The sequence below is a fragment of the Scyliorhinus canicula genome, chromosome 17, assembly GCF_902713615.1.
Source record: "Scyliorhinus canicula chromosome 17, sScyCan1.1, whole genome shotgun sequence".
NCBI classification, from domain to species: domain Eukaryota; kingdom Metazoa; phylum Chordata; class Chondrichthyes; order Carcharhiniformes; family Scyliorhinidae; genus Scyliorhinus; species Scyliorhinus canicula.
The window spans coordinates 93021026-93048388 of NC_052162.1; the positions used below are offsets into that span (position 1 = coordinate 93021026).

General features: G+C 44.8%; 1 protein-coding gene across 2 annotated transcripts in view; it reads right to left on the bottom strand.

The window, feature by feature from the left end:
- Positions 1 to 23135, bottom strand: part of LOC119952358 (sodium- and chloride-dependent neutral and basic amino acid transporter B(0+)-like) — a 66967-nt gene extending 43832 nt beyond the window's left edge. The window contains exons 1-5 of one of the 2 annotated variants that reach the window (XM_038776049.1): positions 22770 to 23135; positions 22362 to 22515; positions 15187 to 15318; positions 11952 to 12119; positions 4308 to 4446 (exon numbers count right to left, since the gene is read on the bottom strand). In XM_038776049.1, the coding sequence (XP_038631977.1) occupies positions 4308 to 4446; positions 11952 to 12119; positions 15187 to 15318; positions 22362 to 22515; positions 22770 to 22826 (650 nt within the window). In that variant the 5' untranslated portion in view covers positions 22827 to 23135. The other variant, XM_038776050.1, reaches the window with a different exon arrangement.
- Between the last annotated feature and the right edge of the window lie 4228 nt (positions 23136 to 27363).

Here is a 27363-nt window from a genome sequence, read left to right on the forward strand (position 1 = left end):
AAAGTTTGGCACAACAGCGTGGGCCGAAGGGCCTGTTCTGTGCTGTATTTCTCTATATATCTATGAAGGAGACAATGTGCAGTTCGTGGGCAGTGGATTCCTGTTCGCACGGTGGGCGGAGGTGTGCTGCCGTGGGACCAGATAATCCCGTTGTTAACGAACGGACGGAAAATTCTGGACTATATATTTACATATTTATCTTTAGCCCTATGGTGTTTTTTTTCACGTCCTCCATGGTGTGTTTTGCGTTAGCGGAGTCGGCCACTATTGGCCGGTAAGGTCCCGCCGTTGTCAATGGGGGTTTCTCATTGTTTGCACCCGCCTGCCACTGGGGAACAAGGGGAGGAGGTTTATCAGGGGCCGACTGGAAGATCTCGCCAGCTTGAAGGGCCAGAAAATCCCAGCCTTTATCATACTACAGAGAGTGGTTGAAACACGCAGCATAAATGTATTTAAGGGGAAGCTGTACAAGCATATGAGGGAGAACAGAATAGAGGGTAAATTTACACTAGGAAAGATAAGAGGAACATAAACACCAGAATGGCTGGGCCAAACGATTTGCTCATTGCAAGCCAATCATTGCAGCCCCGCACATCACTGCAGGAATTCCTCAGGGTAGTATCCTAGGCTCAAACATCCTCAACTGATTGATCAATAACTTTCTTTCCATCAGCAAGTCAGATGTGGAGCTGTTGGCTGATGATTGCAAACTCTGTTGCCTGTGTCCTGACTCACAACCAATTCCATTCATCCATCCCTCTGGACTCTTCACCTGGGCTCGGTGTATAATTCTCTTGGAAACCCCTCCAGTGAAGCAGCTGGGAAGTTGTGCTGTGTAAACGGGCTATCTAAATATGAGTTGTTATTATTCCTCAGCTCCATTCGCGATTCCTCAGATACTTGAAACATTCCATGACCACAAGTAACAAGGCCTTGGACTACTTCCAGGGTTGGGCTGTGTGGTGATATGATTTGCATACCTGTCTGCCATTGGGGCAGAACACCGGCTTACCATTGGCCCTGGTCGGTCATGTGCCTCTCGACCGATTGGTCGAGAGGCTGAGTTAACCGCGCCTCCTTGCCGAGGTATAAATAGTCAAACGCCCGGCGTCGTCCATTTTATTGTAGACGACCGCAGGGCTAAGTTCTAGTTTATTAAAGCCTAACTTTTGTAAAGCAACTCGTCTCTCGTACAATTGATGGCACATCAGGCTGATAAATGGAATTTAGCATTCATACCACAAGTGCAAGTGAGTGATCATCTCAAACAAGAAAGAACCTTCCTTGATATTCAATTATATGACTATTATTAAATACCCCATCATCAACACCTCGGGGATCAACATTGATCAGTAACTAAACTTAGCCGTCCAAAAAATCCGTAGCTCCAAGAGTTAGTCTGGTCTGAGTGTTCTGTGACATGTAATTCACCTCCATAGATTCTCCATTACTAAGAAAGCACAGGTCTTCAATTATGTGATGGGGTGTTCTCAACTTGTCTGAATGTGTGCAGCAGTAACAACACTGAAGATGCTTGATACAACCTGGGATACATCAGTCCACTTGATCTGTTCCCAATCCACCACATTAAACAATCACTCCTTTCCCCTCTGGGACAATGAGGCTGCTGTGTCTACTATGTACAGGATGCATTGAAGCAACCTATTAAAGCTTCTTTCGCAGGACCTTCCAAAACTGTGATCCTTATCACCCAGTTATACACCACCCTAACTTTGACATAAATCACCATTCCTTCATTGCCACGGGATCAAAATTTTGCTAACTCCCTACCATCAGCAATGTGGGAGAATTCCACCACACTTACTGCAGAGGACATGAAGAAGGCCCACCACTTTCTTAAGGGCAACTTGTGATGGGAAATACATTTTGGCTTTGCCATCAACTCCCACATCCCAAGACTTAATTGGAAAGGACTCTCAGCTGAAGTTAGGACTCGCTGTTTAAGGCCAGCATGTCTGTATTTGTGTGATATGTGCAGGTTGGTATCACATATTTCTTTTCTATGAATGGAATAGTAATCCACATTATGTGAATAGTGATGATACAATCTGAGGGATAGCATTCTGTTTAGATGATGGGCAACAGTTTCAGATCAGCCTTGCAGCCTGAACAAATAGAGGTACTCTATTTTCACCTCATGACCGGTATTTTTAACTGGGTGCAAGGGATCGAGCAGGCAACAACAGCACAAAGTACATGGGAGTTTAAGGCAGACTCACACAGAGCAGACCCCGTGTGAAAAAAAATGTCAACCCATGTGGCCTTTCACTTTTATACTCAGCGTATGTTGCTGCTTTTGAAGGGATTTCTTGAGGCTTGAAAGGTAAACTTAAACACCGACATTCCCAGTAACGATGCCAGAAACGCAGATCGAAAATTTAGATTCATCGCGACTTTCCCCTAACTCCGCACAAATAATTTGTTCTTAAATGGAGGGGTTAGAAGTGAACAGAGTATAAAACAGAAGGATGAATTCAGAAAATTGACAGCTATAGAGAGACACAATCTTGCCCATTTGCTCTCCTACCACATGAGGCGTCTTTATTTGGTTTTTGACAAACATTTTGCTTCTGTTGCCCTATGTTAATTGAACAGGAACACTGTTTTTCTTGGGATGACTGACAAGTCAGGCTCAATTTTCGGGTGTCTTTCGGGGAGGGGCTCGGAATTAGAAAGGCTGACAAAGCGGTGTGGGAAGGCATCGGTTGTGGAGGAAGAGGGGTGGAGTGGGCGAGTTGGGTTAATACCTTCCTGCTGCCCTGCCATTCTGCCAGCAGTGGGAAAAATGGCAGAGAGCCCACCTCCCCTAAGCCCAACTGAACTACCTATGTGACCAATTACTGGCCTCCTACTACTACCACTTGCAGCAGGGTCCTCCTCCTGACTCCAACTACCTAGTTGTGAGGGCACACATCCATTACAGTGCCCTCTTTTTCCAGGTGTAGCCAGAGCAGTGCCACTACTGCCAGTGGCACTGCTAAGGCTGCTGAGCTGCTGATTGATTGATTGAACATAGAAAATGAACATCGAACATACAATGCAGAAGAAGGCCATTCGGCCCATCGAGTCTGCACCAACCTACTTAATCCCTCACTTCGTCCCTAAACCCTCCTAAACCTTTTTTGGACACTAAGGGCAATTTATCATGCCCAATCCACCTAACCTGCATATCTTTGCACTATGGGAGGAACCGGAGCACCCGGAGGAAACCACACAGACACGGGGAGAACGTGCAGACTCCGCACAGACAGTGACCCAGTGGGGAATCGATCTGGGACCCTGGAGCTGTGAAGCAACCGTGCAAACCACAATGCTACCGTGCTGCCCTTAAACCTCTTGGGCACTTAATTGTCAGCCACTGATAAAATACGGTCCCGAGGGCACACTCCATACCCGTGTCAATGGCGGGACCGCCAAAAATCCATGTCTGGCTTTCTGAAGTGACAACAGGACTTCTCTGGTATGTGTCAACTTTTGCCATAGAATCCATACAGTGCAGAGGAGGCCATTTGGCCCATCGAGTCTTCACTGATCCACTGAAGGAGCATCCCACTCAGGCCCACACCTCGCCCAATCCCCATAACCCCACATACCCTTTTGGACACTAAGGGCCAATTTAGCATGGCCAATCAACCTAACCTACACATCTTTGGACTGTGGGAGAAAACCAGAGAACCCAGAGAAACCACACACTGACACTGGGAAAAAGTGCAAACTCTACACAGACAATCGCCGAAGACCAGAATTGAACCCGGGTCCCTGGTACTGTGAGGCATCAGTGCTAACCACTGTGCTACCGTGCTGCCCATGTGCTCTTCACTCAATGTCACAGAAGTCATAGCAATCTCTGCACAAAAGAAAGGACCAATTTAAGTTGTTATAAATAAAACAAATTTCTGATTGAAAACGTTTCTGAATGAATTTTTAATGATTTAGTATAAAAGTATACTATAGAACCACCTGGTGACCAAATCGTGTAATTACAGGTCACAAGTTTATGTCATGAGATCCATCATCAGTTTTTAATGGAAAATCTAACTTGCGTACCTCAAACCTAGATTACAACATAACACACTTTAGTAATATATTTAAAGTAAACCTGTTAACTAATGAAAGGGCTGCTGTTGTGATGTTATTTTGTAACAGGTGGATGATGCTACCTCTTTCTAAATTAAACAGCTCTTCACTCATTAAACAGGACATTCCCCCAACAAACCTTCCCAAGTGGAAGCTACTGGTACAGCTGTGCAGGTTCTAGGTGCAGATATCTGTTGTCATTTACTTACTCCCAGTATTGCTCACTTGGGCCCTGGTGAGGAACGTAGATTTCTGATCCATTCGGACAAGTTGCATTGTTTACATGCAGCCATGTTGTATTCACAATTTCAGAATATCCATCATCCAGAGTGAGATTGCAGAGTGGATCTAGAAAATGAGGAATGTGCTTTAGAATTACATTTCATTGGTGGTGTTCTCATCATGCCCCTCAGAGGCTGACTTGCAAAGCAGCAACTCATCCTCAACCTCCCGTTTCCTCTCACCAAAGTCCTTGAAAATGTTTGCTCCAAAATCCATGCCTATCATTCTTGGAGCTCCAACTTTGAATCCCCCCACCCTGCAACCCCATCCAGTCCCAGTACTGAAAGAACTCTTATCGGAGTCCTATGTGACTGTGACAAAGATGAACTTTCCCATGTGTAACCTTTAACGGTTTGACCACACACCATCCTCCTCCAATGCCTCTCCACTGTCATCCAGCTGGATAGAACTACTCTCACATGTTTCCATTCGTATCTATCGAGTCAGTTCCACAGAAACACTTGAAAGGTTTGCGCTACTTGCTCCTGCCCATGACCTCTGGTGTCCCTCTATCATTGAGCCTCCTCCTATTTCTTATTGGCATGCTATTTCACATGTACGCTGATAACATCCAGCTCTACCTCACCATCGCCACTCTCAATTCCTCAATATCAGACTGTTTGCCAGGCATCCAGTACTGGACGAGCAGAAATCTCCAATTATATATCGAGGAGATTGAACCCATTGTTTTCAATCCCCACTTCAAACTCTGTTCCCTAGCCACTAACTTCATCACTCTCCCAGTCAACAGTATTATTGAGTCTGTCTATCTGCAACCATAGTGTCACATTTGACTCAGCGATGAACTTGTGGCATTACTAAGACCAATATTTCCACCTCCATAACATTGCACTACTTCGGCCCTGCCTCAGCTCTTTTGCTGCTGAATCAATTTATTCCTTTGTTATCTCTCGACCTGACAATTCCAATGCACTCTCACATTCTACCCTCTCTAAATGTATGGTATGCAAAACTCTGCTGCCTATGTCTTAACTTGCTTTGTACCACTCAGTCCTTTATAGATCCTATCACCCTGTGCTTGCTGACTTACATCAGCTCCTGGTCAAGCAATACCCTAATTTAAAATTCTTATCCTTGCTTTCAAATCCTGCCAGAGCATCGTCCCTCCTTATCTTTCTAATCTCCTCCAGCTCCAGAACCCTCTGCTAATTGCTGCACTATTCGTGGCTTTGCCTCCAGTTGCTTTGACAAGCTGTGTAATTCCCTCCCTCCACCTCTCCACCTCTCTACCATGCTTTCTGCATTGAAGGTGTTCCATAAATTCTGCCTCATTGACTTGGCTTTTGGATCATTTGACCTAATATCTCCTTATTTGTCTCAGTGTTATATTTCATTTGTTCAAGATTGAGATGGACAGATTTTTAATCAGTAAGGGAATCAATAGTTATGGGGATACATGAGAAAGTGGAGTTGGGGATTATATCAGATCAGCCATGACTTCATTGAATGGTAAAGCAGACTTGATGGACCAAGTGGTCTACATCTGCTCCTATGTCTTATGGTCTTATGGATTTTTAATGCTCCTCTGAAAAACATTAAGATATTTAATTATATCAAAGGCACAATATAAATGCATGTGATTGTTGTTGTTTTCCAATACCGGGCTGTAAATCAGTGAATTTATCTGCAACATAAGTTAACATCTGCTTTCACTCAGCAGGAAAAAACAGTAAAACTGAGAAATAAGAATATCGGTATGACTGTTTTTCCCCTTCCGGAGCCTCAAGAAGAGAAACTCCTCAGCTTGTTTATTATAACATGAATGTTGGCTGAGTGTAAAATGCAAAATTTGCTTTGTTACACTCCCCTTTCCTTTGTTACAAATGTTGATTGCTTTCAGTAAACAACAGATTTGAGTAAATGTTAACTTTATGGGGTGGGATTCTCCGAGGCCACGCCGGGTTGGAGAATCGCCAGGGACGCGGGAAATTCCCGTTACGCCACTCCATCGCTGTGGTGTCAGTCAGGAGCCTCTGCAAGAGGCCCCTGCGGCGATTCTACTCAGGTAACCGGCCAAACTCCCGCCGCCTTCCGCCGAGTCCCGCCGGAGTGGTTCCAACCTGGTGCCACCTGGTTGAAGCTCGGACCCATGGCCGCAGTGGCCATCCTGGTGGGGGTGGGGGTGGGGGGGGGGGGGGGGGGGGGGGGGATCTGACTCCGAGGTGGCCTCCACGGCCATTATCGGGGGCTTCCGATCGGTGGGCGCCCTCGATCTGGAGGGAGCCTACCTCCTTCCGTGCGGGGCTGCTGAAGGTCTCCGATATGTTGCTCCACACTGGCGCAGAGACGGCAACCACGGGCATGCGCCAGCACGAAGACGGCAACCAAGCGCATGTGCCGGGGCGGAGACAGCCGTCGCGTGCATGCACAGACCTGTGGTGACAGTGCAGGGCCATCTTTCAGCGCCAGAGCAGCACGCAGCACTCCGGCACCGTGCTGGGCACCTGGAGACCACTGAATTGCTGGGTCAGGAGACCTGTTGATGCCGGCATACACCACTCCGGTGTTTGGGTGGCGTCAACACTTAGTCAGGATTTCGGGGAATCCCTGCCATAGTTCTCAAAGTTCTCCACCTCTCGGGCTTTCCTCACCACATGTTTGGCTCTGTTGTGGACTAACTAACAGAGGTTGAACAACCAATGCTCCCATCGTTGTAACATGCATCAAACTGTATATGATTAAGTAATCAAGGGTACAAGATAGAGATAGGACTTGGGTGGTACGGTGGCACAGTGGTTAGCACTGCTGCCTCACAGCTCCAGGGTCCCAGGTTCAATTCCGGTCTCGGGTGTCGGAAGCAGAGGGTGGTCTATCCAAGGGTCGGTGCAAACCCAATGGGCTGAATGGCCTCCTTCTGCACTATAAATGCCATGATTCTAAGTGCCTACCAAGGCTATATAATGTAAATTATCATGTTTCTTTCTGGCTTGTACTCCGACACTGCACATATTATTAGTAAGAGCATTTTGAGCTAAATTGCTGGAATGCAGGGAGCTGCTATTTCAGCTTCCAATACTTTAATGCTGCACATATCTCACAGCTGAGTTAATTTGAAATCAACTGTTAAGCAATCTGTGCTGGATGATCTATTAGGTGTGTAGCATCTTGTACCACCCACACTCTCGCACGCTGTACGAGGAATGTGGAATTGCAGTCTAATGAGCTAAAACTGAACCGCACAGCCAGGAGATGGATGTGCTGAGTGACAACGTTGCTATGTGAGAAAATGACTAAGAAGGTTACTGTATGGGGGCACCAGACCATTGCATTTTTTGTTGGCCGATGTAGCAAACAATTTGTGAGTTATTAAATGTCCACACTGTTGTAATTAAATAAATGGTTTATTGTGGCCAGCCCTAATTCCCACTTATTACCCAATCCCCCTCCATTGGCTTCGTTACATAATCTTTACTTTCTCTTCTGTGAAAATTTTTCTTTTCAAAAACCTAACATTCTAGAACTTCAAGTTGACTCTGGAAGGTTCGGTAGAAACTGAGAGTGCGTTCTAATGGCCGCATCGCGCCAGGCACGAATCCAAGCGAGCCGGTTAGAAAGTGGGAGAGGCCAAAATCGGGAACAGCACTGGGTGCCGATCGGTTTCCGATCTAACTGGTTCTCGACATCCAGAACCTGCCACAATGTGGCAAGAGACCAATACTCATCAATTATAACCAATATCCATCCCATTAACGGGGAAGGATGCCTTATCCAATGACATCCTGCGGTCTAACCAGCTCCCCAGCGAATGGTCACACAGGTGCCCTTTAGCACATCTATTTAAAAACATGAAGCGACTGCAATGGCTGCTGTAGGGATGGAGGAGGTGAGTCCTCTTGGAAATTGGGCAATCAGGGCACCGGGGCTGCTGCTGCCAGTGCTCGGGGTAGGTAGGGAAGTCCCCAGGCAGAGGATGGGAGGGGTGGGGGGGGGGGGGGGGGGGGAGGCCAACATCACCAGGGGTCCCTCCTGGGCTGGGGGGGCAAGGGCTTAGCACCCTCAGGTCAGACATGCCACATCCCGGATCGCGTAGACTCATAACAGAGGCACGTTAAGCTGCCACCAGCACAGGACAGATCCCCGTCCATGGTAATATGGTGCAGGTCACTAGCCCCACTGACCATAGCGGCCTCTGGCCACACAGCTGAAGGCTATCACTAATACAGAATTGGTAATGTTACTAATGTGAGCACTTCACAGATGCCAAGTGGATTCCCGTGAGTAGACGTGCCAGATCGCAGGTAAGTGTTACTGCCTGGCATCCCAATCAGACCATGAGGCCTGAACACTTTGCCTGAAAACTGGAGGCATCAACATCGCAGAGGCAGCAGCCAACAATAAAACACCCAAGAGCTGGTCTGTGTGGTGGCATGGCTGCATACCGTCTGGGGTCTGCTCTGCAGGATCGGTTTAAGTGCTGCTTCCCCTCATTAGAGGAGAGGTGCTGGGTGTAGTCCAGGTGAATCAGCTGGCGGGACAGTCATTTCTGACATTAAGCCCGTGGGTCACCATTGCCGGCCCAATCCGTGTTAGATACCAGTGGGGGTCTTGCAGGGTCGAATATTGGGAAGCACCCAACAATTCCCGCTCATTAACACACTTAGAAATCTTTCCGTTAGATTGCATCCAGAAATTTTACAGCGCAGAAGCAGGCCATTCAGCCCATCCTATCAATACCAGTTGAAAAGGGAGCAATATAATCTAATTCCATTTTCTAATTCTTGCTTTGTAGTTTTGAATAAGTTCCCAACTTTGCTACTTGATGACCAGAATTTTATATCCCTCTGGATGTTGAATGGCAGGTGGTGTGGGGCATAAAATTAGGTGGCATGGTGGGGTGGGGTGGGGGGCAGTTAGTTAATGAGTCCATTGGTGGCCAGTCTCCACTGGAATTTTGCAGGATAACGGCAGGTGTTGGGGAGGTTTGCGGATGACTGCACAATGTTCAGCACCATTCGTGACTCTTTAGATAATGAAGCATTCCACGTCGGAATTCAGCAAGACCTGGACAATTTTCAGGCTTGGGCTGACAAGTGGCAAGTTACATTCATGCCACACCAGTGCCAGGCAATGATTATCTCCTGCCAGAGAGGATATCACCATCGCCCCTTGACATTCAATGGCATTACCACCGCTGAATCTCCCACAATCAACATCCTGGGGGTTAGCATTGATTAGAAACTGAACTGGACTAGCCACATTAATACTGCGGTGACCAGAGCAGATCAAAGGCTAGGAAGCCTACAACAGGTTTGCGTGGGTTTTTCCCCCACTGTGCAGGGTAGGTGAATTGGCCACGCTAAATTGCCCCTTAGTTGGAAAAATTTAATTGGGTATTCTAAATTTATACAAAAAAGGAATCCTACGGCGAATAACTCACCTCCTGACCCCCCCAAAATCTGTTCATCATCTACAAGGCACAAATCAGGAGTGTAATGGAATACTTGTCTGGGTGAGTGCAGCTCCAACAACACTGAAGAAGCTTGACACCATCCAGGACAAAGCAGCCCGCTTGATTCCTCCCCCTTCTGCAAACAGTGGCATCCATGTGTACCATCTATAGGATGCACTGCAGTAACTCACCAAGGTTCCTTAGACAACACCTTCCAAAGCCATAACCACAATTATCTGGAAGGACAAGAGCAGCAGATGCCTGGGAAGCCCACCACCTGGATGTTCCCCTCCAAATCACTCACCACCCTGACTTGGAAATGTATCGCCGCTCCTTCACTGTCGCTGGGGCAACATCTGGAACTCTCTCCCGAACAGCATAATGAATGTACCTACACCTCAAGGATTGCAGCGGTTCAAGAAGGCAACTCACCACCAGCTTATGAAGGGCAATTGGGGATTGGCAATAATTGCTGGCCTAACCAGCAATGGCCACATCCTGTAAATAGATAAAAAAATATATCCTTGGGCCAATTGATGCCCATAAATGATAGAATTTACAGTGCAGAAGGAGGCCATTCGGCCCATCAAGTCTGCACTGGCTCCCCGAAAGAGCACCCCACCCAAGCCCACACCTCCACCTTATCCCCACAACCCAGTCTACCCACCCAACACTAAGGGTAATTTTGGACACGAAGAGCAATTTAGCATGGCCAATCCACCTAACTTGCACATCTTTGGACTGTGGGAGGAAACCGGAGCACCCGGAGGAAACCCACGCACACACGGGGAGGACGTGCAGACTCCACACAGACAGTGACCCAAGCCGGGAATCGAACCTGGGACCCTGGAGCTGTGAAGCAATTGTGCTAACCACCATGCTACCCTGCTGCCCAAACAACCAATTAATGGCGAGGTCACCTCCAGATGCTCTTCCCAAGGCCTGTCTGATTGCCCAGGCAAGGCCACCCTGGTTCACCTTGGTTTCACACTTTGATTGTTGATCCAGAAAGGCAACTGATGCGATCCAACAATAACCACGACTCCCAGTGGCCGTGGGGTCATCTTCCCAGATGGGGACGGAAGCCTTGATGTGAGCCAATTAACATGACCAACTTAAATGTGATTGTGGCTTCCCAGTCCTGTGGAGGTGATCTTGACTCTGATTTTTAATGCAGGGTTGGGGGGACACGCTCACTACAAAATCGAGCCTGACCCTCTATTTATAAATCACAAGATCCCATTTATTTTTTTGAAAGAGCTATATCAAATTTTGCTGCCACCTTGTGTAGGTGAATCCTAGAGCTCCCTTCAAAATTTTGGTGATGGTGTGTTTCAGTTCACTCAGGGAGTTCATGTTGCTACGGCAACATGCACACTGTATTGTCGGGCTTTGGATAGTGATAGTAAAGGCTCCATCATTTCATGGATGACCAGGGATCTCTCCCACTCTTATCTCCTGCCGTTGGAATATGTCAAAAGAATTTGCAAGTTCATACTCAACCTGTTTGACCACATTAAGAATAGACTTTCCTTGGCAGTCAAATCATGGATTGTACCTTGAACCCAGAGCTTCTGATTCACAGCCATAGTTCATTAAAGTTGCCCACAAGACTTCCCTTCAAAATTGTATCAAGTAGTTTTACATTGACTTTCCTTGTGCTTCCCTCCAAAAATGGAGGCATTGGTGTGGTGGTATTTTCACTGGACTAGTAATCCAAAGACCCAGGGTAATGCTGTGAAGACTAGGATTTGAATCCCACCAGGACAGATATTGAAGTTTGAATTGAATAAAAATCTAGAATTAAAGGTCTAATGATGACCATTGTCAAAGAAAACCCTTTAGGGGAGCAAATCTGCCCTCCTTACCTGGTCTGGGCTGCATGTGAGTCCAGACCCACAGCAATGTGATTGACTCTGAAATGGCTGTCAAAGGCAATTAGGGATGGGCAATAAACATTTGGCCCAGCTCGTGAATTTTTAAAAATGCACCACATGCATTCTCTTGAAGTTTATTACCATACAATATTTATATTCAAAAGAGGAGTGGCCTTCATTCTGCTCCCTGGGGAACATCACTGTCTATTTCCCTCCAATCTGATAAAGATGCTCCTTATCTCATAGCCAGAATATAAAAGTTAGCAAAACAAAAGGCACGCTACCTTTCGGAGTCCTGCTGCATGTTTCATCTGCGCCCCACCAACTGAAGCAGTCTGCCCACGGCAGGGGGGATTGGAAGGAGGCGAACAAGTAGTACAGGCTGTAGGCAATGATGCAGTTGTAGTAAATGGCCACAAGTGTTGATACAAGGACCATGGTGATCCCCACACCTTTAAATGGATTGAGAGAGAGAAAAACTTGGGTTAGAATATCCGAACCAATGCCACAGGGGTTAATTCCCATCCCTGACTTTTCTTAAATCAGAGCTTCCCAAACTTTGACCAGTTTACGAGCACGGTTAATGCTAGAAAGCTGATCAAACAGGAGGCAGACTCTCCTGTTGCAGCAGGGATGGGGGTTTGGAGTTTCCTGATCACATGTTCAGAAGGTTGGCTCAAATGAAGACAACCCATTAGCTGTCATTGTTCTAACCGCTACCATCTTACCAAAATCCTGCTTCTCCTGGCGACACAATAAAAAAGCTCAAAATATCTCCCGCACCACCTTTTGCTCAAGTTGTCTACTTTGATTGATGATTATGCTACCCGACACCTGAAGGGTATGTGGCCAGTGCTCTGCCCATTTCTTAGATTTTGCAGTTACGTCCGATATTTAGATTTGCACATTTAACCAGCCTAACGCCCAACTGGCTGCTGCTTCAGGTCAGTTGTGACCAGCAAAAGGACTTGTGGCACCCTTTAACTTTCAATTGCTGTCTACCCTCTTTGCAGGTTCAAAATGGGTGGCTGAGGCTTGATTTTCTCCTTCATATAATTGATTTATTGCTTTTTGGAGCAATGCAATTATGAAACCAATGTCAGCATTAATAATGTAAAGACTGACTTGGGGTTCTCCCATTATTGGGTCAAATATCTGGTCACATTTGAACTGAGAGAGGAAAAGTTTTCCCTGCGTATCTGTCTCTTCACTGCCTGTACCTGTATTTGTAAAATGTACAATAGATCAGATTGCAAATATAGTATAAAGGGTTAACAGCTGGGGTATACGGATGTGTGACATAGAGGATGATGTATCACTGATATCAGTCAGTCATCTGTTAGACTCTATAGAGTGGATTCTTCCACTGCGCACGCCACAAGGGCGCCACGGGCAGGACAGGTACCATGTAAAGGTCCATTGATGTTGAGTGGGAATTTCCAGTGACTGGACAGGCGCAGCTGGAGAATCCCGCCCTCTGTCGTCCTTTAATCTGATGGAGCTGGACTTCAACACTGGGCTTTGGGGACCAGCTGCACTACCTGGATTTCACAAAACCCGAGTCGGAAGGCCAGGAGAGAGAGACTCGGATGAAAATTGAAGCAAGTAATTTGGCAAGGAGTGGCAATCCAATGCTGATTGCCACTCCAAAGAAGTTACAGCCGTTAGTTTCACATTGTTAACATGTAGGACAGTTTACATTGGGGAGGTGTAGTGTAAATAGTTAATATATGGGATAGGTATGACATAGATAATGATAAACCACTGACATCAGTCAGTTACGTGTTAAATCCAAGAGCAGGAAAATTAAATAATGCCCAAGGAAATACAATTCAAAGTTCCAAATCAAACCAAAGCAAAACAGAAAGGTTGGAAAGATGCCTAGGAGAAAAGTGCCTACTCTGCAACCTATTTAGATGTAATACTAATAAACAAGTGTTAAGCAGATACCAGGATCTGCCTGCAGTCTGTCTAAGAACTAAGTCACATGCCTTGAGTCCAAGAGAGAAGGACGTATCTCAGAACAGTAAATGGCAGATCAGAAAGTCTAGCTGCACCCTCTGCCTGATAAGGAAAATATAATCAGCACATGAATGACCCAGGACTTGCTGGAGTGGGGCATCTCCAGACAGACATTGTTTGCCTTCAGCTTTAAAGCTTTTTTGCTATATAGCAACGGAAGTATATGTTGATGACGTGATGAGGGCGACAGGACATTTGCGACCCAACAATATTCCTCTTTACTCAATGAGATTCAAGGACTGAGAATAAAACAAATTGATGGAAATTAGGGTGAACTGAAGCCAAATTACATAAAGAAAGAGAAATAAAGTGAGGGAATAAAAGACTGGATGGCGGGAGAAAGAAAACAAAGAAAGAAAGGAAAAGGAAGAAGAGGCAAAAATGTTAAATTTAAATATAAAGACCTGGAACAAATTAATAGCTGCAGGAATGAGGCTCCACAACATCAAGTGTTAACTATCTGGGTTGGAGGGATTCTCCGATCTTGCTCGTGACTGGGATTCCCCAATCCCACTGAAACAGGATGGATTTTTGGTTGGAATGTCAAATTCTCCATTCTCACTTGCAGTGGGATGGCGGAGGGCGAGATCAGAGAATTACACAAGTTAAGTTGGCATTGCAGGACATAAATATCCTCTTTCAGGTGGTAATTAACTTTCATAGAAGGGCATCACGGTGGCGCAGTGGTCAGCACTTCTGCCTCACGGCACCGAGGTCTCCCCACCCTGGTTCACTCTCCATGTGGAGTTTGCACATTCTCCCGTGTTTGCGTGGGTTTCACCCTTACAACCCAAAGATGTGCAGGGTAGGTGGATTGGCTATGCTAAATTGCCCCTTAACTTGAAAAAATGAATTGGGTACCCAAAATTATATTTTAAAAAAGAAAAAAATCTTTCAAAGAATCCCGACAGTGCAGAAGGAGACCATTCGGCCCATTGAGTCTGCACCAACCCTCCAAAAAAGCACCCTACCTAGGTCCAATCCCCCACCTATCCCCATAACCCCACCTAAACTTTGGACACCTAGGAGCAATTTAGCGTGGCCAATCCACCTAACCTGCATATCTATGGACTGGGAAGAAACCGGAGCATCCAGAGGAAACTCATGCAAACACGAGGAGACCGTGCAAACTCCACACAGTCACCCGAGGTTGGAATTAAATTCAGATCCCTGGCGCTGTGAGGCAGCAGTGCCATGATGCCGCCCTTTTCAGGGGCCATCTTTCAGTGGCCATTTTAATGGATACTTAATTTGCAAATGCAGGAATTTCTCAAAAATTACAGTATGGCTGTGAGAGCAAGCCATTGGCTCCTGCAATTTAAGGCGATTTGTAGCACAGAGGGTTTATTTTCCTCACTGAAAACTGCTGAATGATTTCCACGTAAATAACTCTGCTGCGCATTAAACCTTTTGCCAGCAAGCTCTGGGTCAATTTGCCTTTAGCACTATGACTCATTTAAACTGTTACCGAGTTTGTGTTGCTGAGTAAACATTAACCTTGCAGGATAGGCACAGCTTTCCACACTGCAACAGGGCCACGGCTGGCAAACTGCCCGAAAGAGCATTCGAGGAAAAACAGAGGCATCCCTGCAAATATCAACATGACGATGTAGGGAATGAGAAATGCACCTGGAAGATACAACAAAAGGAAATTGAATGAGAATGTTTCCATTTTGGACTGACCAGATTTGTGCGTGTAAACTCGGTGTGAAAGCTCAGAAATTCATCTTAACACTGTTTGTCTTTGTTATTTGATCCCATAGGAGAATATTACTTGCTCTGCTTCTTTTCCCTCCCCTCCACCACCCCTGCCACAATATAAACGTAGTCACGTTTCTTGATTCGGAACAGGGTCTAATCCTATTGTATTCGTCTCACTGGCAGGTCTGAAATACATAAAGCACAATCATTGTCGTCAAGTGACTTTAAAAGAATTCTCCAGAAGGAAAAAAATAAATAAAAATTAGAAAGGGCTTGTACTGGTCTTATACATGTCAAAATGAAACCTCTCTGAACTAGTACCAATGTTTTTCAAGTTCTACTGTTTTCAAATTCTTTGTAACTATATAATTTATTCGAAGCTGAATGGAGTGACAGCTTTCCAGCAGGAGTTTTTCAAGTGCGACAGAACTTTTTGGCCCTTCCTGCCAGTGGGATTTTCCAGATCTGCTGAAATCAATGGCCTTTAGAAAGACACACCATATTTTACAGCCCATCCCTCCCGCCGCGATAGGCTGTAAATTTCTGTCCATAGATTGAACACTGGGCGCAGCAGAGAAGGTCATTCCCGCGGCTTTATCTCACTTCAAAAAGGCACCAACCAACGCAAATTAAAAAGAAAACAATTCCAAGCGTAGAACATCCTGAACGACAAAAGACAATTTAAAACGATAGCAACACAGGCTCCCAAACATTAACTGAAAATTAAAAACATTGCTAGATCTGGACTTACCTGAAAGGAAGATTGATATCTACAGGTACTGATAGCTGAGTTTAAGTTGCACTCACCTTGGCAAAGCCTCTATTATTTGTAATTACTTGGAATTGTTCCAGTTGGGATTTGATCCAATGACCACAGGGGACAAAGCAGCAGAAAGAAACTTTCAGTTACACTTATAATAAAATGAGCTGGCGGATAATCAGATTTTCTGCTGTATAATTTAAATGTTATTTTCCAATGTCATTATGCTGACTCAGAATCACCAACTAAAAGATCCCATCACGGCCCAAAGTTTTCTGCAACTTTTAACATTTCCTTTTTTTAAAATAAATATAGAGTACCCAAATACTTTTTTCCAATTAAGGGGCAATTTAGCATTGCCAATCCACTTATCCTGCACATCTTTGGGTTGTGGGAATGAAACACACACAGACACGGGAGAATGTTTAAACTCCACAAAGACAGTGACCCAGGGCCGGGATCAAACCCGGGTCCTCAGCACCATAGGCAGCAGTGCTGACCACCATGCCGCCCCCTTTTAATTTTACTTAAAGATGGGCTGGATTCTCTGGACCCCAGCCGTGAGTTTCTCAGCTACATGCCGTTCGCTGTTGGCTGCATTCTCTATTCCCGCTGCTTGTCAATGGGATTTCCCATTGAAGCCACCCCACGGCGCTGGGAAACCTGCGGATGTGCTTCCGTTGGGAACAGAGAATCCCAACAGAGAATTCTCTGGCCCATGTCTTTAAGAAATGGAACAAGAGAAAGCAACTGAGGACCATTATAGCACTGCTCCAAGAATTGTCATGTGCTGACTATGTGCTCCCTATTATCTCTCCTCTGTCACCCCCCCCCCCCCCCCCCACTGACTCCACACTAAAATGTCTGCAAGTGACCCAGAACTTAGATAAAAACAGAAAATGCAGGACTCATTTTTGTAGAAGGATCATTTGGATCAGAAACATTAATCTTGTTTCTCTCCAAAGATGCTGCCAGAACTGCTGACATTATCCAGCATTTCCTGTTTTTATTTCGATCACCAGCATCAGCAGTGTGGTAGTGAACCCCTTTAAGGGGGCATTTTCCCGGAGGGTCTTGTGACCTGATCTGCCAATTGCACCTAGTGCATGACCCCCGGGGGTCTGTATATAGTTATTAACTTTAATAAGCGGCTATCATAGAATCATAGAATCCCTATAGTTTAGAAGGAAGCCATTTGACCCATCAAGTATGCAACGGCCCTCAGAAAGAGCATCCCACCTAAGCCTACTCCCCCTAAACCTGTAACTCCACCTAGCCATGGAACACCAATGGACAATTTTGCCATGGCCAATCCAGTTAACCTGCACATCTTTAGATTGTGGGAGGAAACTGGAGCATCCAGAGGAAACCCACGCAGATATGGGGAGAAAGAACAAATTCCACATGGACAGTGAACCAGGACCGGGATCGAACCCCGGTCCTCAGCGCAGTGCGGCCGCAGTGTTAACCACTGCGCCATCATACTGCCCCTATTTTTTTTAAGAAATCAAGGTGGGGTGGGGGGGGTTCAAAATCAACATGTAATTAATGGTCTGTGGGGCTCCCATCTATGATTTGAATCAAAGTCTGACTTCTCCAGATGCCCCTGACTCCAAAACTTTCAAGGAGTTTGTAGAATTAGTCAAGGACCACTTTCACACAAAGCCAGTGATAATAATGCAATGATACAAACTCAATGCAATGACAAGCGCCCCAGCGAAGCTGTTTGGGGCATTTGTGGCTTACCTAAAACGAATGACTCAACAATGCGAGTTTGAATATTCACTCAATTACATGTTGAGAGGCAGGCCGGTCTTATGGTGTCGGCAACACATCCATACAAAATAGATTGTTAGAGAGGCAGAGATTACCTTAAAGAAGGCATTAGAAGTCACCCAGGCCATGAAAAATGCTAAAAATAAGGCAATGGAATTGCAGAGCATGCAAGCAGATGAGGTCCACCAGGTTTGGAAGGAAGCTGCTGGCAGTCATGGTAGCAGAGTTGAAGGTTATAATACGAATGGGCAAAGAGGCTTGGAGCAAAAGAAAGTGCAGAGATACAGGGAATTTGGTCCGCAGAAAGGGGCTATGAAGAATGTTACAGTTGTGGGGGGAGATCAGCCCCCACATTCAGGGTAGCTACGTGTTGTGCCTGCAATCGAAGGGGATACATTAGAAGGAAATGCAAGACGAGACAGAGCCCACAGAGGATCATCAAGAACAAACTTCAACGGCAGTATACAGTGTTAAGAATACCTCTGAAAACAGATCTGAAGTTTACAGTTTGAAGAACATAGAAGCCAGAAATATGCCACCAATAACTATTGTTTTCATGGCAGAAGGTCAGCCACTTAGACTGGAGGTGAACATTGGGACCTTCCCTGCAGTTGGAGATGAACAAACGTTTCATTGTTTGCAAGGTGAAACTAAGAAGCATGCCGGCCAGGCTAACCATGTCTACTGGCAAAGCCATAGAATCCTAGAACAACCACAATGCTTGTAAGCTACTGGCACCAGTCAGCTCAACTTCCCCTGTTAGTATTGGGGGCTAAGGGGCAAGTCTGATGAACTGGGATCGGCTTTGCTAAAATAGATTAAATTAGCTAGAATTAATTCCAAATTAACTAAGGAATTTTTTGTGTCATCTCAAAAACAATCAGGAGGATTTCCAAGTGAGTTAGGTGGATTGGCCACATTAAATTGCCTTTAGTGTCCAAAATGTTAGGTGGGGTTACTGGGTTACAGAAATAGAGTGGAGGTGTGGGATTAATTAGGGTGCTCTTTCCAAGGGCTGGTGCAGACTCGATGGGCTGAATGGCCTCCTTCTGCACTGCCAATTCTTTGATTCTAAGGTACAGGGCCTAAAAGCAAAGATTTACATGGATCCTGAGGCCATGCCCAAGTTTTTCTAAGCTCGACCCAACCCCTATGCCAGAAATAAGAAGGTTGAGTCTGAACTCCAGTGATAGAAGAATTAGGTACCATCAAACGATTTTGGAGTGGGCGTCTCCTAACGTGCCAGTGGTGAAGCCAAACTAAATCATCAGAATGTGCAGGGACTACAAACTGACCATGAATCAAGCAGCCAAATTTTACCGATAACCAACACCAAGAATTAAAGTTTTATATGCTAAATTAGCAGGAGGCTTAGCTTACACTGAACTTGATATGAGTCATGTACCAATAATTAGAGTTAGACAAAACATACAGGGAATTTGTCACTATAAACACCAACAAAAGCCGATACCAGTATAACTGGCTACCCTTCAGAGTCTCATCTGCATGTGCAATTTTCCAAGCGCATAATAGAAAGTTTACTACAGGCCTATCGAAGGTGATTGCCTATCTAGATGATGTACTGATATGTATTGATAACAGTGTCTGAAGAGGAGCACCTAGCAAATCTTGAAGAAGTTTGAAAAGATTTGAGTAGGCCAGAGTAAGACTGAAAAGAGAAAACATACATTCCAAGCTCATGAAGTGACGTACTTAAGGGATTTAGGGTAGACCCAAAGGGTTCCACCCTAAGGAGGAGCAGATCAAAGTAATTAAGGAAGCACCGACCCCCAAAAATACATTGGAATTGAAATCCTTTTTAGGAATCGTGAACAATTGCAGCAGATTTATTCCTAATATTTCCACACGTTTGCACTCTTACATTCACTACACAAAAAGCACCAGAGGTGGTATTGGAAAGAGCATCAGAAATAATGAATGACTGAAAATTCAAGTTTGCCATAGATATCTTCTCAGATTCAGTGATGTCAGTCTCTCTTTTACAGAGTCTAAACATTTTATGCTGTCAGCACTGACTCACACTAACCAATATCTAGATTTATTATTTTAATGTGCAACAACATTGCCTTTGTGTGATTTAAATGGTATATTCGCATCATTCGATACAAACTCTTATTTTGCTTTGGTGCCTATTAAGCAAGCACATTGAGCAATAGTCAATAATCAGATTCACTGAGATCACTATCTTTACATCATGCTTAAAAACATTACACACCATACTCCTCCAAATTGCTGTGTAATCGTATTTGATTTAATTTTGCCTCTGGTATTTCTGACTTAAACTCTATTTAATGCCTTGATTGCTACGAATCTTTTCCATTTGAAAAAGTCCCTTTCTTTTTATCTTAAATCAGTGCAATGGATTTCCCAACACAATTCTTCCATAATCAAGACAGGTTAATGATTGGTTTATATTTTATTCTTTGAAAGAAACATTCAGCGCATGTAATCACTTTTAAAAAGTACTGATGAGAACATAGATTGCCTGAGGTAATAATTTGCTGACACTTCAACCTTTTTGGCATTTGGGTAACTGATGCTACATTTCCTGCTCAATTAAGGAATGAACAGACTGCAACCTACATAGAACATAGAACATAGAACAGTACAGCACAGAACAGGCCCTTCGGCCCTCGATGTTGTGCCGAGCAATGATCACCCTACTCAAACCCACGTAACCCATATACCCGTAACCCAACAATCCCCCCATTAACCTTACACTACGGGCAATTTAGCATGGCCAATCCACCTAACCCGCACATCTTTGGACTGTGGGAGGAAATCGGAGCACCCGGAGGAAACCCACGCACTCACGGGGAGGACGTGCAGACTCCACACAGACAGTGACCCAGCACGGGAATCGAACCTGGGACCCTGGAGCTGTGAAGAATTTATGCTAACCACCATGCTACCGTGCGGCCCTGTCCATGAAATGTCATTTTCTTTTTGCCATCAATGGAACACTTTAAACTCTTCCAATGCTCATTAGCAATTCAGTAACAATGATTAATAAAAAATAATTTTTAATGGAGTATGATTTTATCTCAACTTCAATATTAACCAATACTCAACTGCACAAGAAGCTGAACACTGTGGCTGATGGAGTCCGTTCTTGCAAAGGGTATGTGTGTGTAAAAAAGTGCCACCAGGTAAAAAGTGCCACCAGATTTACACTTTACATAATCTGGCCTGACATTTCAATGCAGTACTAAAGGAGAGCTGTACCATTGGACTTGTCTTTTGGATGAGATGTTAAAATGAACCCTAGTCTGCCCTATGACATAAAAGCCTCCGTGGCACTCTCTGAAGAAGAGTAGTGAAGCACTGCTGGATTCCTTGTCAGTATTCGCCATTCGACTGGCATCACAAAATGAGGTGGTTTCGAAGGCTATTGCGGCAGATGGGATGTGGAGTTGAGGCCACAGTCAGATCAGCCATGGTCTTATTGAAATGGTGGAATAGGTGTGAGGGGCCGAATGGCCTACTCCTGCTCCTAATTCATAGGTTTGTGTGGATCATATACCTTTTCATATCCCATTGCTTTTTTTTGGTACTTTGCTGCATGCTGATTGGTTTTTGCCTTTCCCTGCTACAGTAACTGATCAACTCTAAAGTGTTTTGAGATATGCTGAGGTTGTTCAAGACGGCAAGTCTTTTCTGTGAAAAGTAGATGTTTTTATGCCAAGAAGTCAAAAATTGCTTTTACTCACATTTATATTGGCGAGATCTTCTGGCTGTTCATGCAGACAGAAATTTCTTATCCCACCGCCAGCGGGATTTCCCTGGGACGTGGGGGGGATTCAGTGGGAAATCAAATTGACTGTGGCAGGGGCGAGATCAGAAGACCCCGCCGTCAATAGAACATTCCAAGATATTAATTTCAATTCCTGTTGGGGTCAGTTTTTATCTTGATTTACACTCCAAGGCTACTATTGATATTTGGAATGCAAACGACCCAAGGTACAACCACAAATATTTTCAGATTTAGATCAAGATTGTGCCAACAATGCTCCCACCTTGAGTAATTGATATGCCACCTTTTCCTATTTAACTGAACTCATTGTTCAATTAAGTTGGTAAAGGTCACTACTTCAAACTATCAAAGACAGTAAGAAGTAATAAATTAACAAGTGTCAATTTAAAGGAAGTGTTGTAATGATTTCTTTAAATTGGTGAGTTTTCCTTTGTCTCCCAGCTAAATTTTCCTCACCCACTCACTCTGTTAAAGTCAGCAATAAAATCCATGATCACTGAGCATATTACTGCTGTACCATTAATCACCCCTGACATAAACATTTTTCACGAACATATGTTTACCCAATATATCCCCTTATATTCTGGTCCTGCTATGTTCATCAGTCAAGTGTTTTTTTTATTTGTACTTTTTCTGCCCTATAGGATTTTCCGACAGTACCTCCTCCATTTCTGTAAGCCAGGTAAGGGAATCTCCAGACGTTTCCGAGACCCACAGCATAACCAACCATTGAGAGCAAGTAGTCAGTCTTCGAGGACCAGTTACCTCGCTCCACATTCTTGTCACTTTGACTCACACCTTCGTTAGTGACAGCCTGGGGAGAAAGAGAGAAAATGGCCGACTCAGAAATGAGACTTTCTCAGACTGGAACTCAAGCAAAAAAGTACAGTCTTCACCCACTATATAAACACTGCAGCTCTCCATTTAACAGGAACTGGTTGGTAGTTTGGAAATACCTTAAATTCCACAGAGAGAGACTGCAATTCACAACAACCAAAATCCCCAAATCATCAGCACCTCTCAGAATTTTACATGCATTTACTGTGACATTTTGATAAAATTACTCACCATGTCCTCTGGAGAGTGTGTCTGTGTGAACACCAAAGCTAATTTTCTCTTGTCCATCTTTAAACAGCGATGAACAATTCTTTTACTTTTTATCCGATAGTCTTCAAACTTCTGTCCTGCCACAGAACACTGCTTAAGGATAATTCAGCTTATCTTCAGCGACCGGCACTTCCACACTCAGAATTCAAGTTCTTTATGCAATTTTCAAGGGGGTGTAACCATGTTTAGTCAGGTCATAATGACATCCAAGCTCCCAGAACTTTTACTGCTAATAGATAAAAATGATATACTAACGGTTGTTATTGCAGACTACATGTAATATTTCCAATGATTAATGTTATTGTGATCATTATGTACAGCTACAGGTTTGACAATGGGGACAAGTTACAGTGGTATAATATCAAAGCTCTGCACCTGCCCACTCCGAAGGAACAGTAAGTTCTTGTCAACAGTTGAAACTTGCAAGCAGCTGATTACCATAACTGAGCTCTTGTTGAAATGTAATCCATCTCAGAAACAGCCCAATCAATGGTGTTTTGAGGCCAGATAGTTAGGTTGATCGTCTTTCTCTTCCAAATACTCGCATGCTAGGTCTTAAAGGTCAACCGATGCTAGTTCAGCTGCACTTACTTACATTGCACAATGGAAATGTAATTTTTACTGTTTGGGCTTAAGTACTGGAGTATGATAACTAAGCTCCAGTATCAACCTCCTTTCTCCACTGTAAAGAAACACTAAATTGTGTAAAGTGAACAGCGTCCTCTAAAATAGTAGAGAAATTAATTTGACTGAAATTGAGAGGCGATCAAACTGCGCTCTACAAAATGATAAACAAACTTTATAGGGTGAGTAAAGAAAAATTAAATTTTTCTATAGTATCGTCACACCCACACTTTTTTCCATTTGGGAAAACGTGGTGGAAGGATTCAGTTGAACCTTTGCTATGGAATGAATGCTCCTTCTGTAGCCAACAAGTCCTGCTGTTTGACCTGAACTTGGAGCTTCTGGTCCAGAGGCAGCAGTGCTACCACTATGATGCAAGACCTCCCCCATCTCTTCCAATGATGGCATAAGGGTATTAATATAACAATTGGAGACAGTCCATTTATCGGTGAAATCAGGATGTAAAGGGCAGCACGGTGGTACAGTGGTTAGCACTGCAGTCTCACGACACGGAGGTCCCAGGTTCGCTCCCATATCTGGGTCACTGTCCGTGTGGAGGTTGCGCATTCTCCCCGTGTTTGCGTGGGGTTCGCCCCACAACACAAAGATGTGCAGCTTAGGTGGATTGACCACGTTAAATTGACCCTTCATTGGAAAAAAAAATGAATTGGGTACTCTAAATTAATTTTTAAATAAGGATGTATAGGTAGGGTTTTTCATTCCTGCCAGTCGTTGCATCATCGTTGGCATACCAGAAAATTCAAAGTGCTGCCAAAAGTCAGATTCCCACTGACTTAAGAATTGATTGAAATTTCAGGCTCCCGACTTTCATGGACGGTCAGGTAGCCCAGTGTTTTTCAAACGTTTTTTCCAGGGACCCACTTTTATCAATCGGCGGACCTTCGGGACCCATGCTGGCCAATGTTGGCAACCCAAGCCAGCCGACCTTAGTGACCCACGCCAGCCGATCTTTGTGACACACTACTTTATTCCCGATTTCAGTTTCTTCTTTATTGTTTGTTCACAGAGGCCATCGAGGTCTGGATACAGCTCATACTAGCACTGGTTTGTCCTGCCGTGGACTCTCCTGAGAATCTCTTACCAACAGATTCAATTGTGAGATCCTGACCTATTTGTGTCTCTGGCCCTCTCTTTCTTATTTTCAAAATAATCCAGCTTCAGTTCTTCACACAGTCCTTTTGCTTGCTTGCTGGCAGCTACAAAATGGAGGACACTCTCCTCTGTGATTTCATGCCCAAAGCACAGGGTGTGTGGCATAAGTGTACATGCTGGGCGCGTGACCTTCTCTCTGCCTCTGGTGGAAAGACTCGATTGTCAATATTCCGTTTTTTACTTTGAAACGCAACATGCCAAACACAAACAATGTCACAATATTTCTTACTGGTTCCACTGCTTGCACTGTCTAAACATTGAAGTAATCCCCTTCTCCATCCTCACCAAAAGCACTTACTTCCTGGTTTCCAGAGGGTGGCGACACAAAGTGATGGCAGTGGGTTTCTTCCAATGTTGACATGTGTCAGCCATATTGACTGGCCTCGTTAGAACCTGGCCTCGCTTCCCTCTCACTTTCCAATAGCTGCATCCACCCCAGTCACAGACCACTTCCCCACCAGTACTTCACATCGTGGGAGTGCAAGTGGACGTTGTGCTGGCTGTTGAACCGCTTGACCACAGAGCCCCAGGTCGCATATTGCCGATCGGTGGCAGGGGCGAGCCGAGCAGCACACAGAACACTAACACCGGAATGGAGCTCCAAGCTGGGGCGACAACTGTTAGCATTGCATGTCCATGTGAACACCCTTCAATATCCCTCAGCCCCTCCCATGCATGCGCGGTGACCAACACAGCCCAGCCTCGCACTGCCCGTTCCCTCAAAAGCTGCAACCAATCGGGGACGGTCCACGGCCGTCATTCTTAAAAGTCGGTCGCGACCGTTGGAGACTTCTTCCTGCGATCAGGAATGCCACAAACGATTGCTTAGTGACCCTCCTGACACCTGCCTGCGACCCACGCACAGGTCACGACTTTGAGTTTAAAAAACCCTGGGGTATCCCATAGTGCCACGTCGGGAACCACATTTTCATATGAATATCATGAATATCATTAAATAGCCAGCTCAACAGAATCATTTCACCACCCCCTCCCGCCAACAATTCAGATGACGTGGCCATACCAGCAGCTAATTAGATTGTCGCAATTCATGGCATCATATAAAGGATGTGTACCTGGCGAACTGCACATCACTGATCTCGAGTATGTCTGCAAATTTCTTGATTACCTTTCACTGTGTTGCGGTTGCCGCTGCTCTGACTCAGTGTCAGGGCTGCTCAGGCAAGGCCAGTAAAATGTTCGGGGTGGGGTTGGGGTTACAAAGCACAGGCTTGACTGGGGAGATGGGAAAAGGGGGGGGGGGATGTGGCGATGGAGCTGAGGGAAGAGAGCTCAGGGACACATGACAGTATGTGGGGGGCAGACAAATGGTTATTAATCAGATCCAGTGTTATTCACCAGGCTTTAGAGAACCCCAAAATGTATCATGGAGTTCACCTGACCCACAAATTTTAATACATTGTGGTTACGGGGAGCACATGGGCCTACTCTGCAGGTGTTATGCAACAGAAATCTACAGTACTTTTAAATTAAAACAATATTTATTTATGAAACCAGTTTACACTTTATAAACCCACAGTAAACATCTTAACAACTATCAACACCAATAAATCCCCAAAGAATACAGTACTCTAGAAGTAACTCTTAATCTTTCCTTGCAACATCCATCAGACAAAAAAAACCTTTTTACAGAAAGACATCAGATTTGACTTCTCTACAGGAAAAGGTATTATTTTTAAACCACCAAAGGATCTGGAGACAGTCTTTAGATTGCAGAGAGAGAGACTAATACACTTTCTTGCTGTGATTGCAGCTATCCAACTCTCAAAATGAAACAAAAACACACCCTGTAGCAGACAGCCGAAAGTGAAAGTAAAAGCAGACAGACACCCCAGCTCCAGCCACACTCTGACATCACTGATAAGCACTCATTTCTTAAAGGTACATCCACTATAACTATTTTATAAACACCCATTTCTTAAAGGTACATCCACTACAGCTATTATATAAACACCCATTTGGTAAAGGTATTCTCACATGACACCAGCAAGCATAGACACTCCAGGGCAATAGCATAGGTAGTCAAGCAGAACTCATAGTCCGCCATGGAGATTTCAATCAAAATTTATGTGCTGTGCTTGGCACGCCTGTTCTGGTCACAGTCCAGGAGGGGGACGATCTGTCAGTCATGTCAGTTGTGCCCAGCATGGTGTTCAGGTCATGATCAGTCCTGCATACACATTGGTACTGGGGATTGATGGCTTGATACTGGACCACAGACGGCACAGTCATAGTCAGGGCAAGCTCTTGTATCCTGTCAATTCCACAAAATGTAGGGGACCGCCGCTTATGGCAGGTGGGAGGTGTCAATATTTGGCAATACAATGGGCCTCAAGATGGGAAGGGGCTGGTCAATATGGGGCATCAGGACATTGTTAGAAATCCATATCTGCAAGAACTCTGTTTTGTTAAATAAAATTGGATGGGCATTGAACTATTTGGGCACTCTGCTGAGGCATTTTTTTCATAGGTGACAAACTCACCTTGGTCTGTGAGCAAGCTGCTTTTTCTGAGAAATCACACAATGTCAGCTCAATGACCAGCCAGACACCTGGAGGAATTCAATATTTTGTTTGCTTGTGTTAACATGAAATTAAAACTGCTGTTGCCAGGCTGTGTACTCTTGCTGGTTGCTTAAAAACATGCGGCCTGGGAGAAGTTCTGGCTGAACATGGTTTTTTTTTAACTATGTGCTTTGGGTGCTTCACACTGCCAGGGGAAAGGGCTGAAAAATCACACC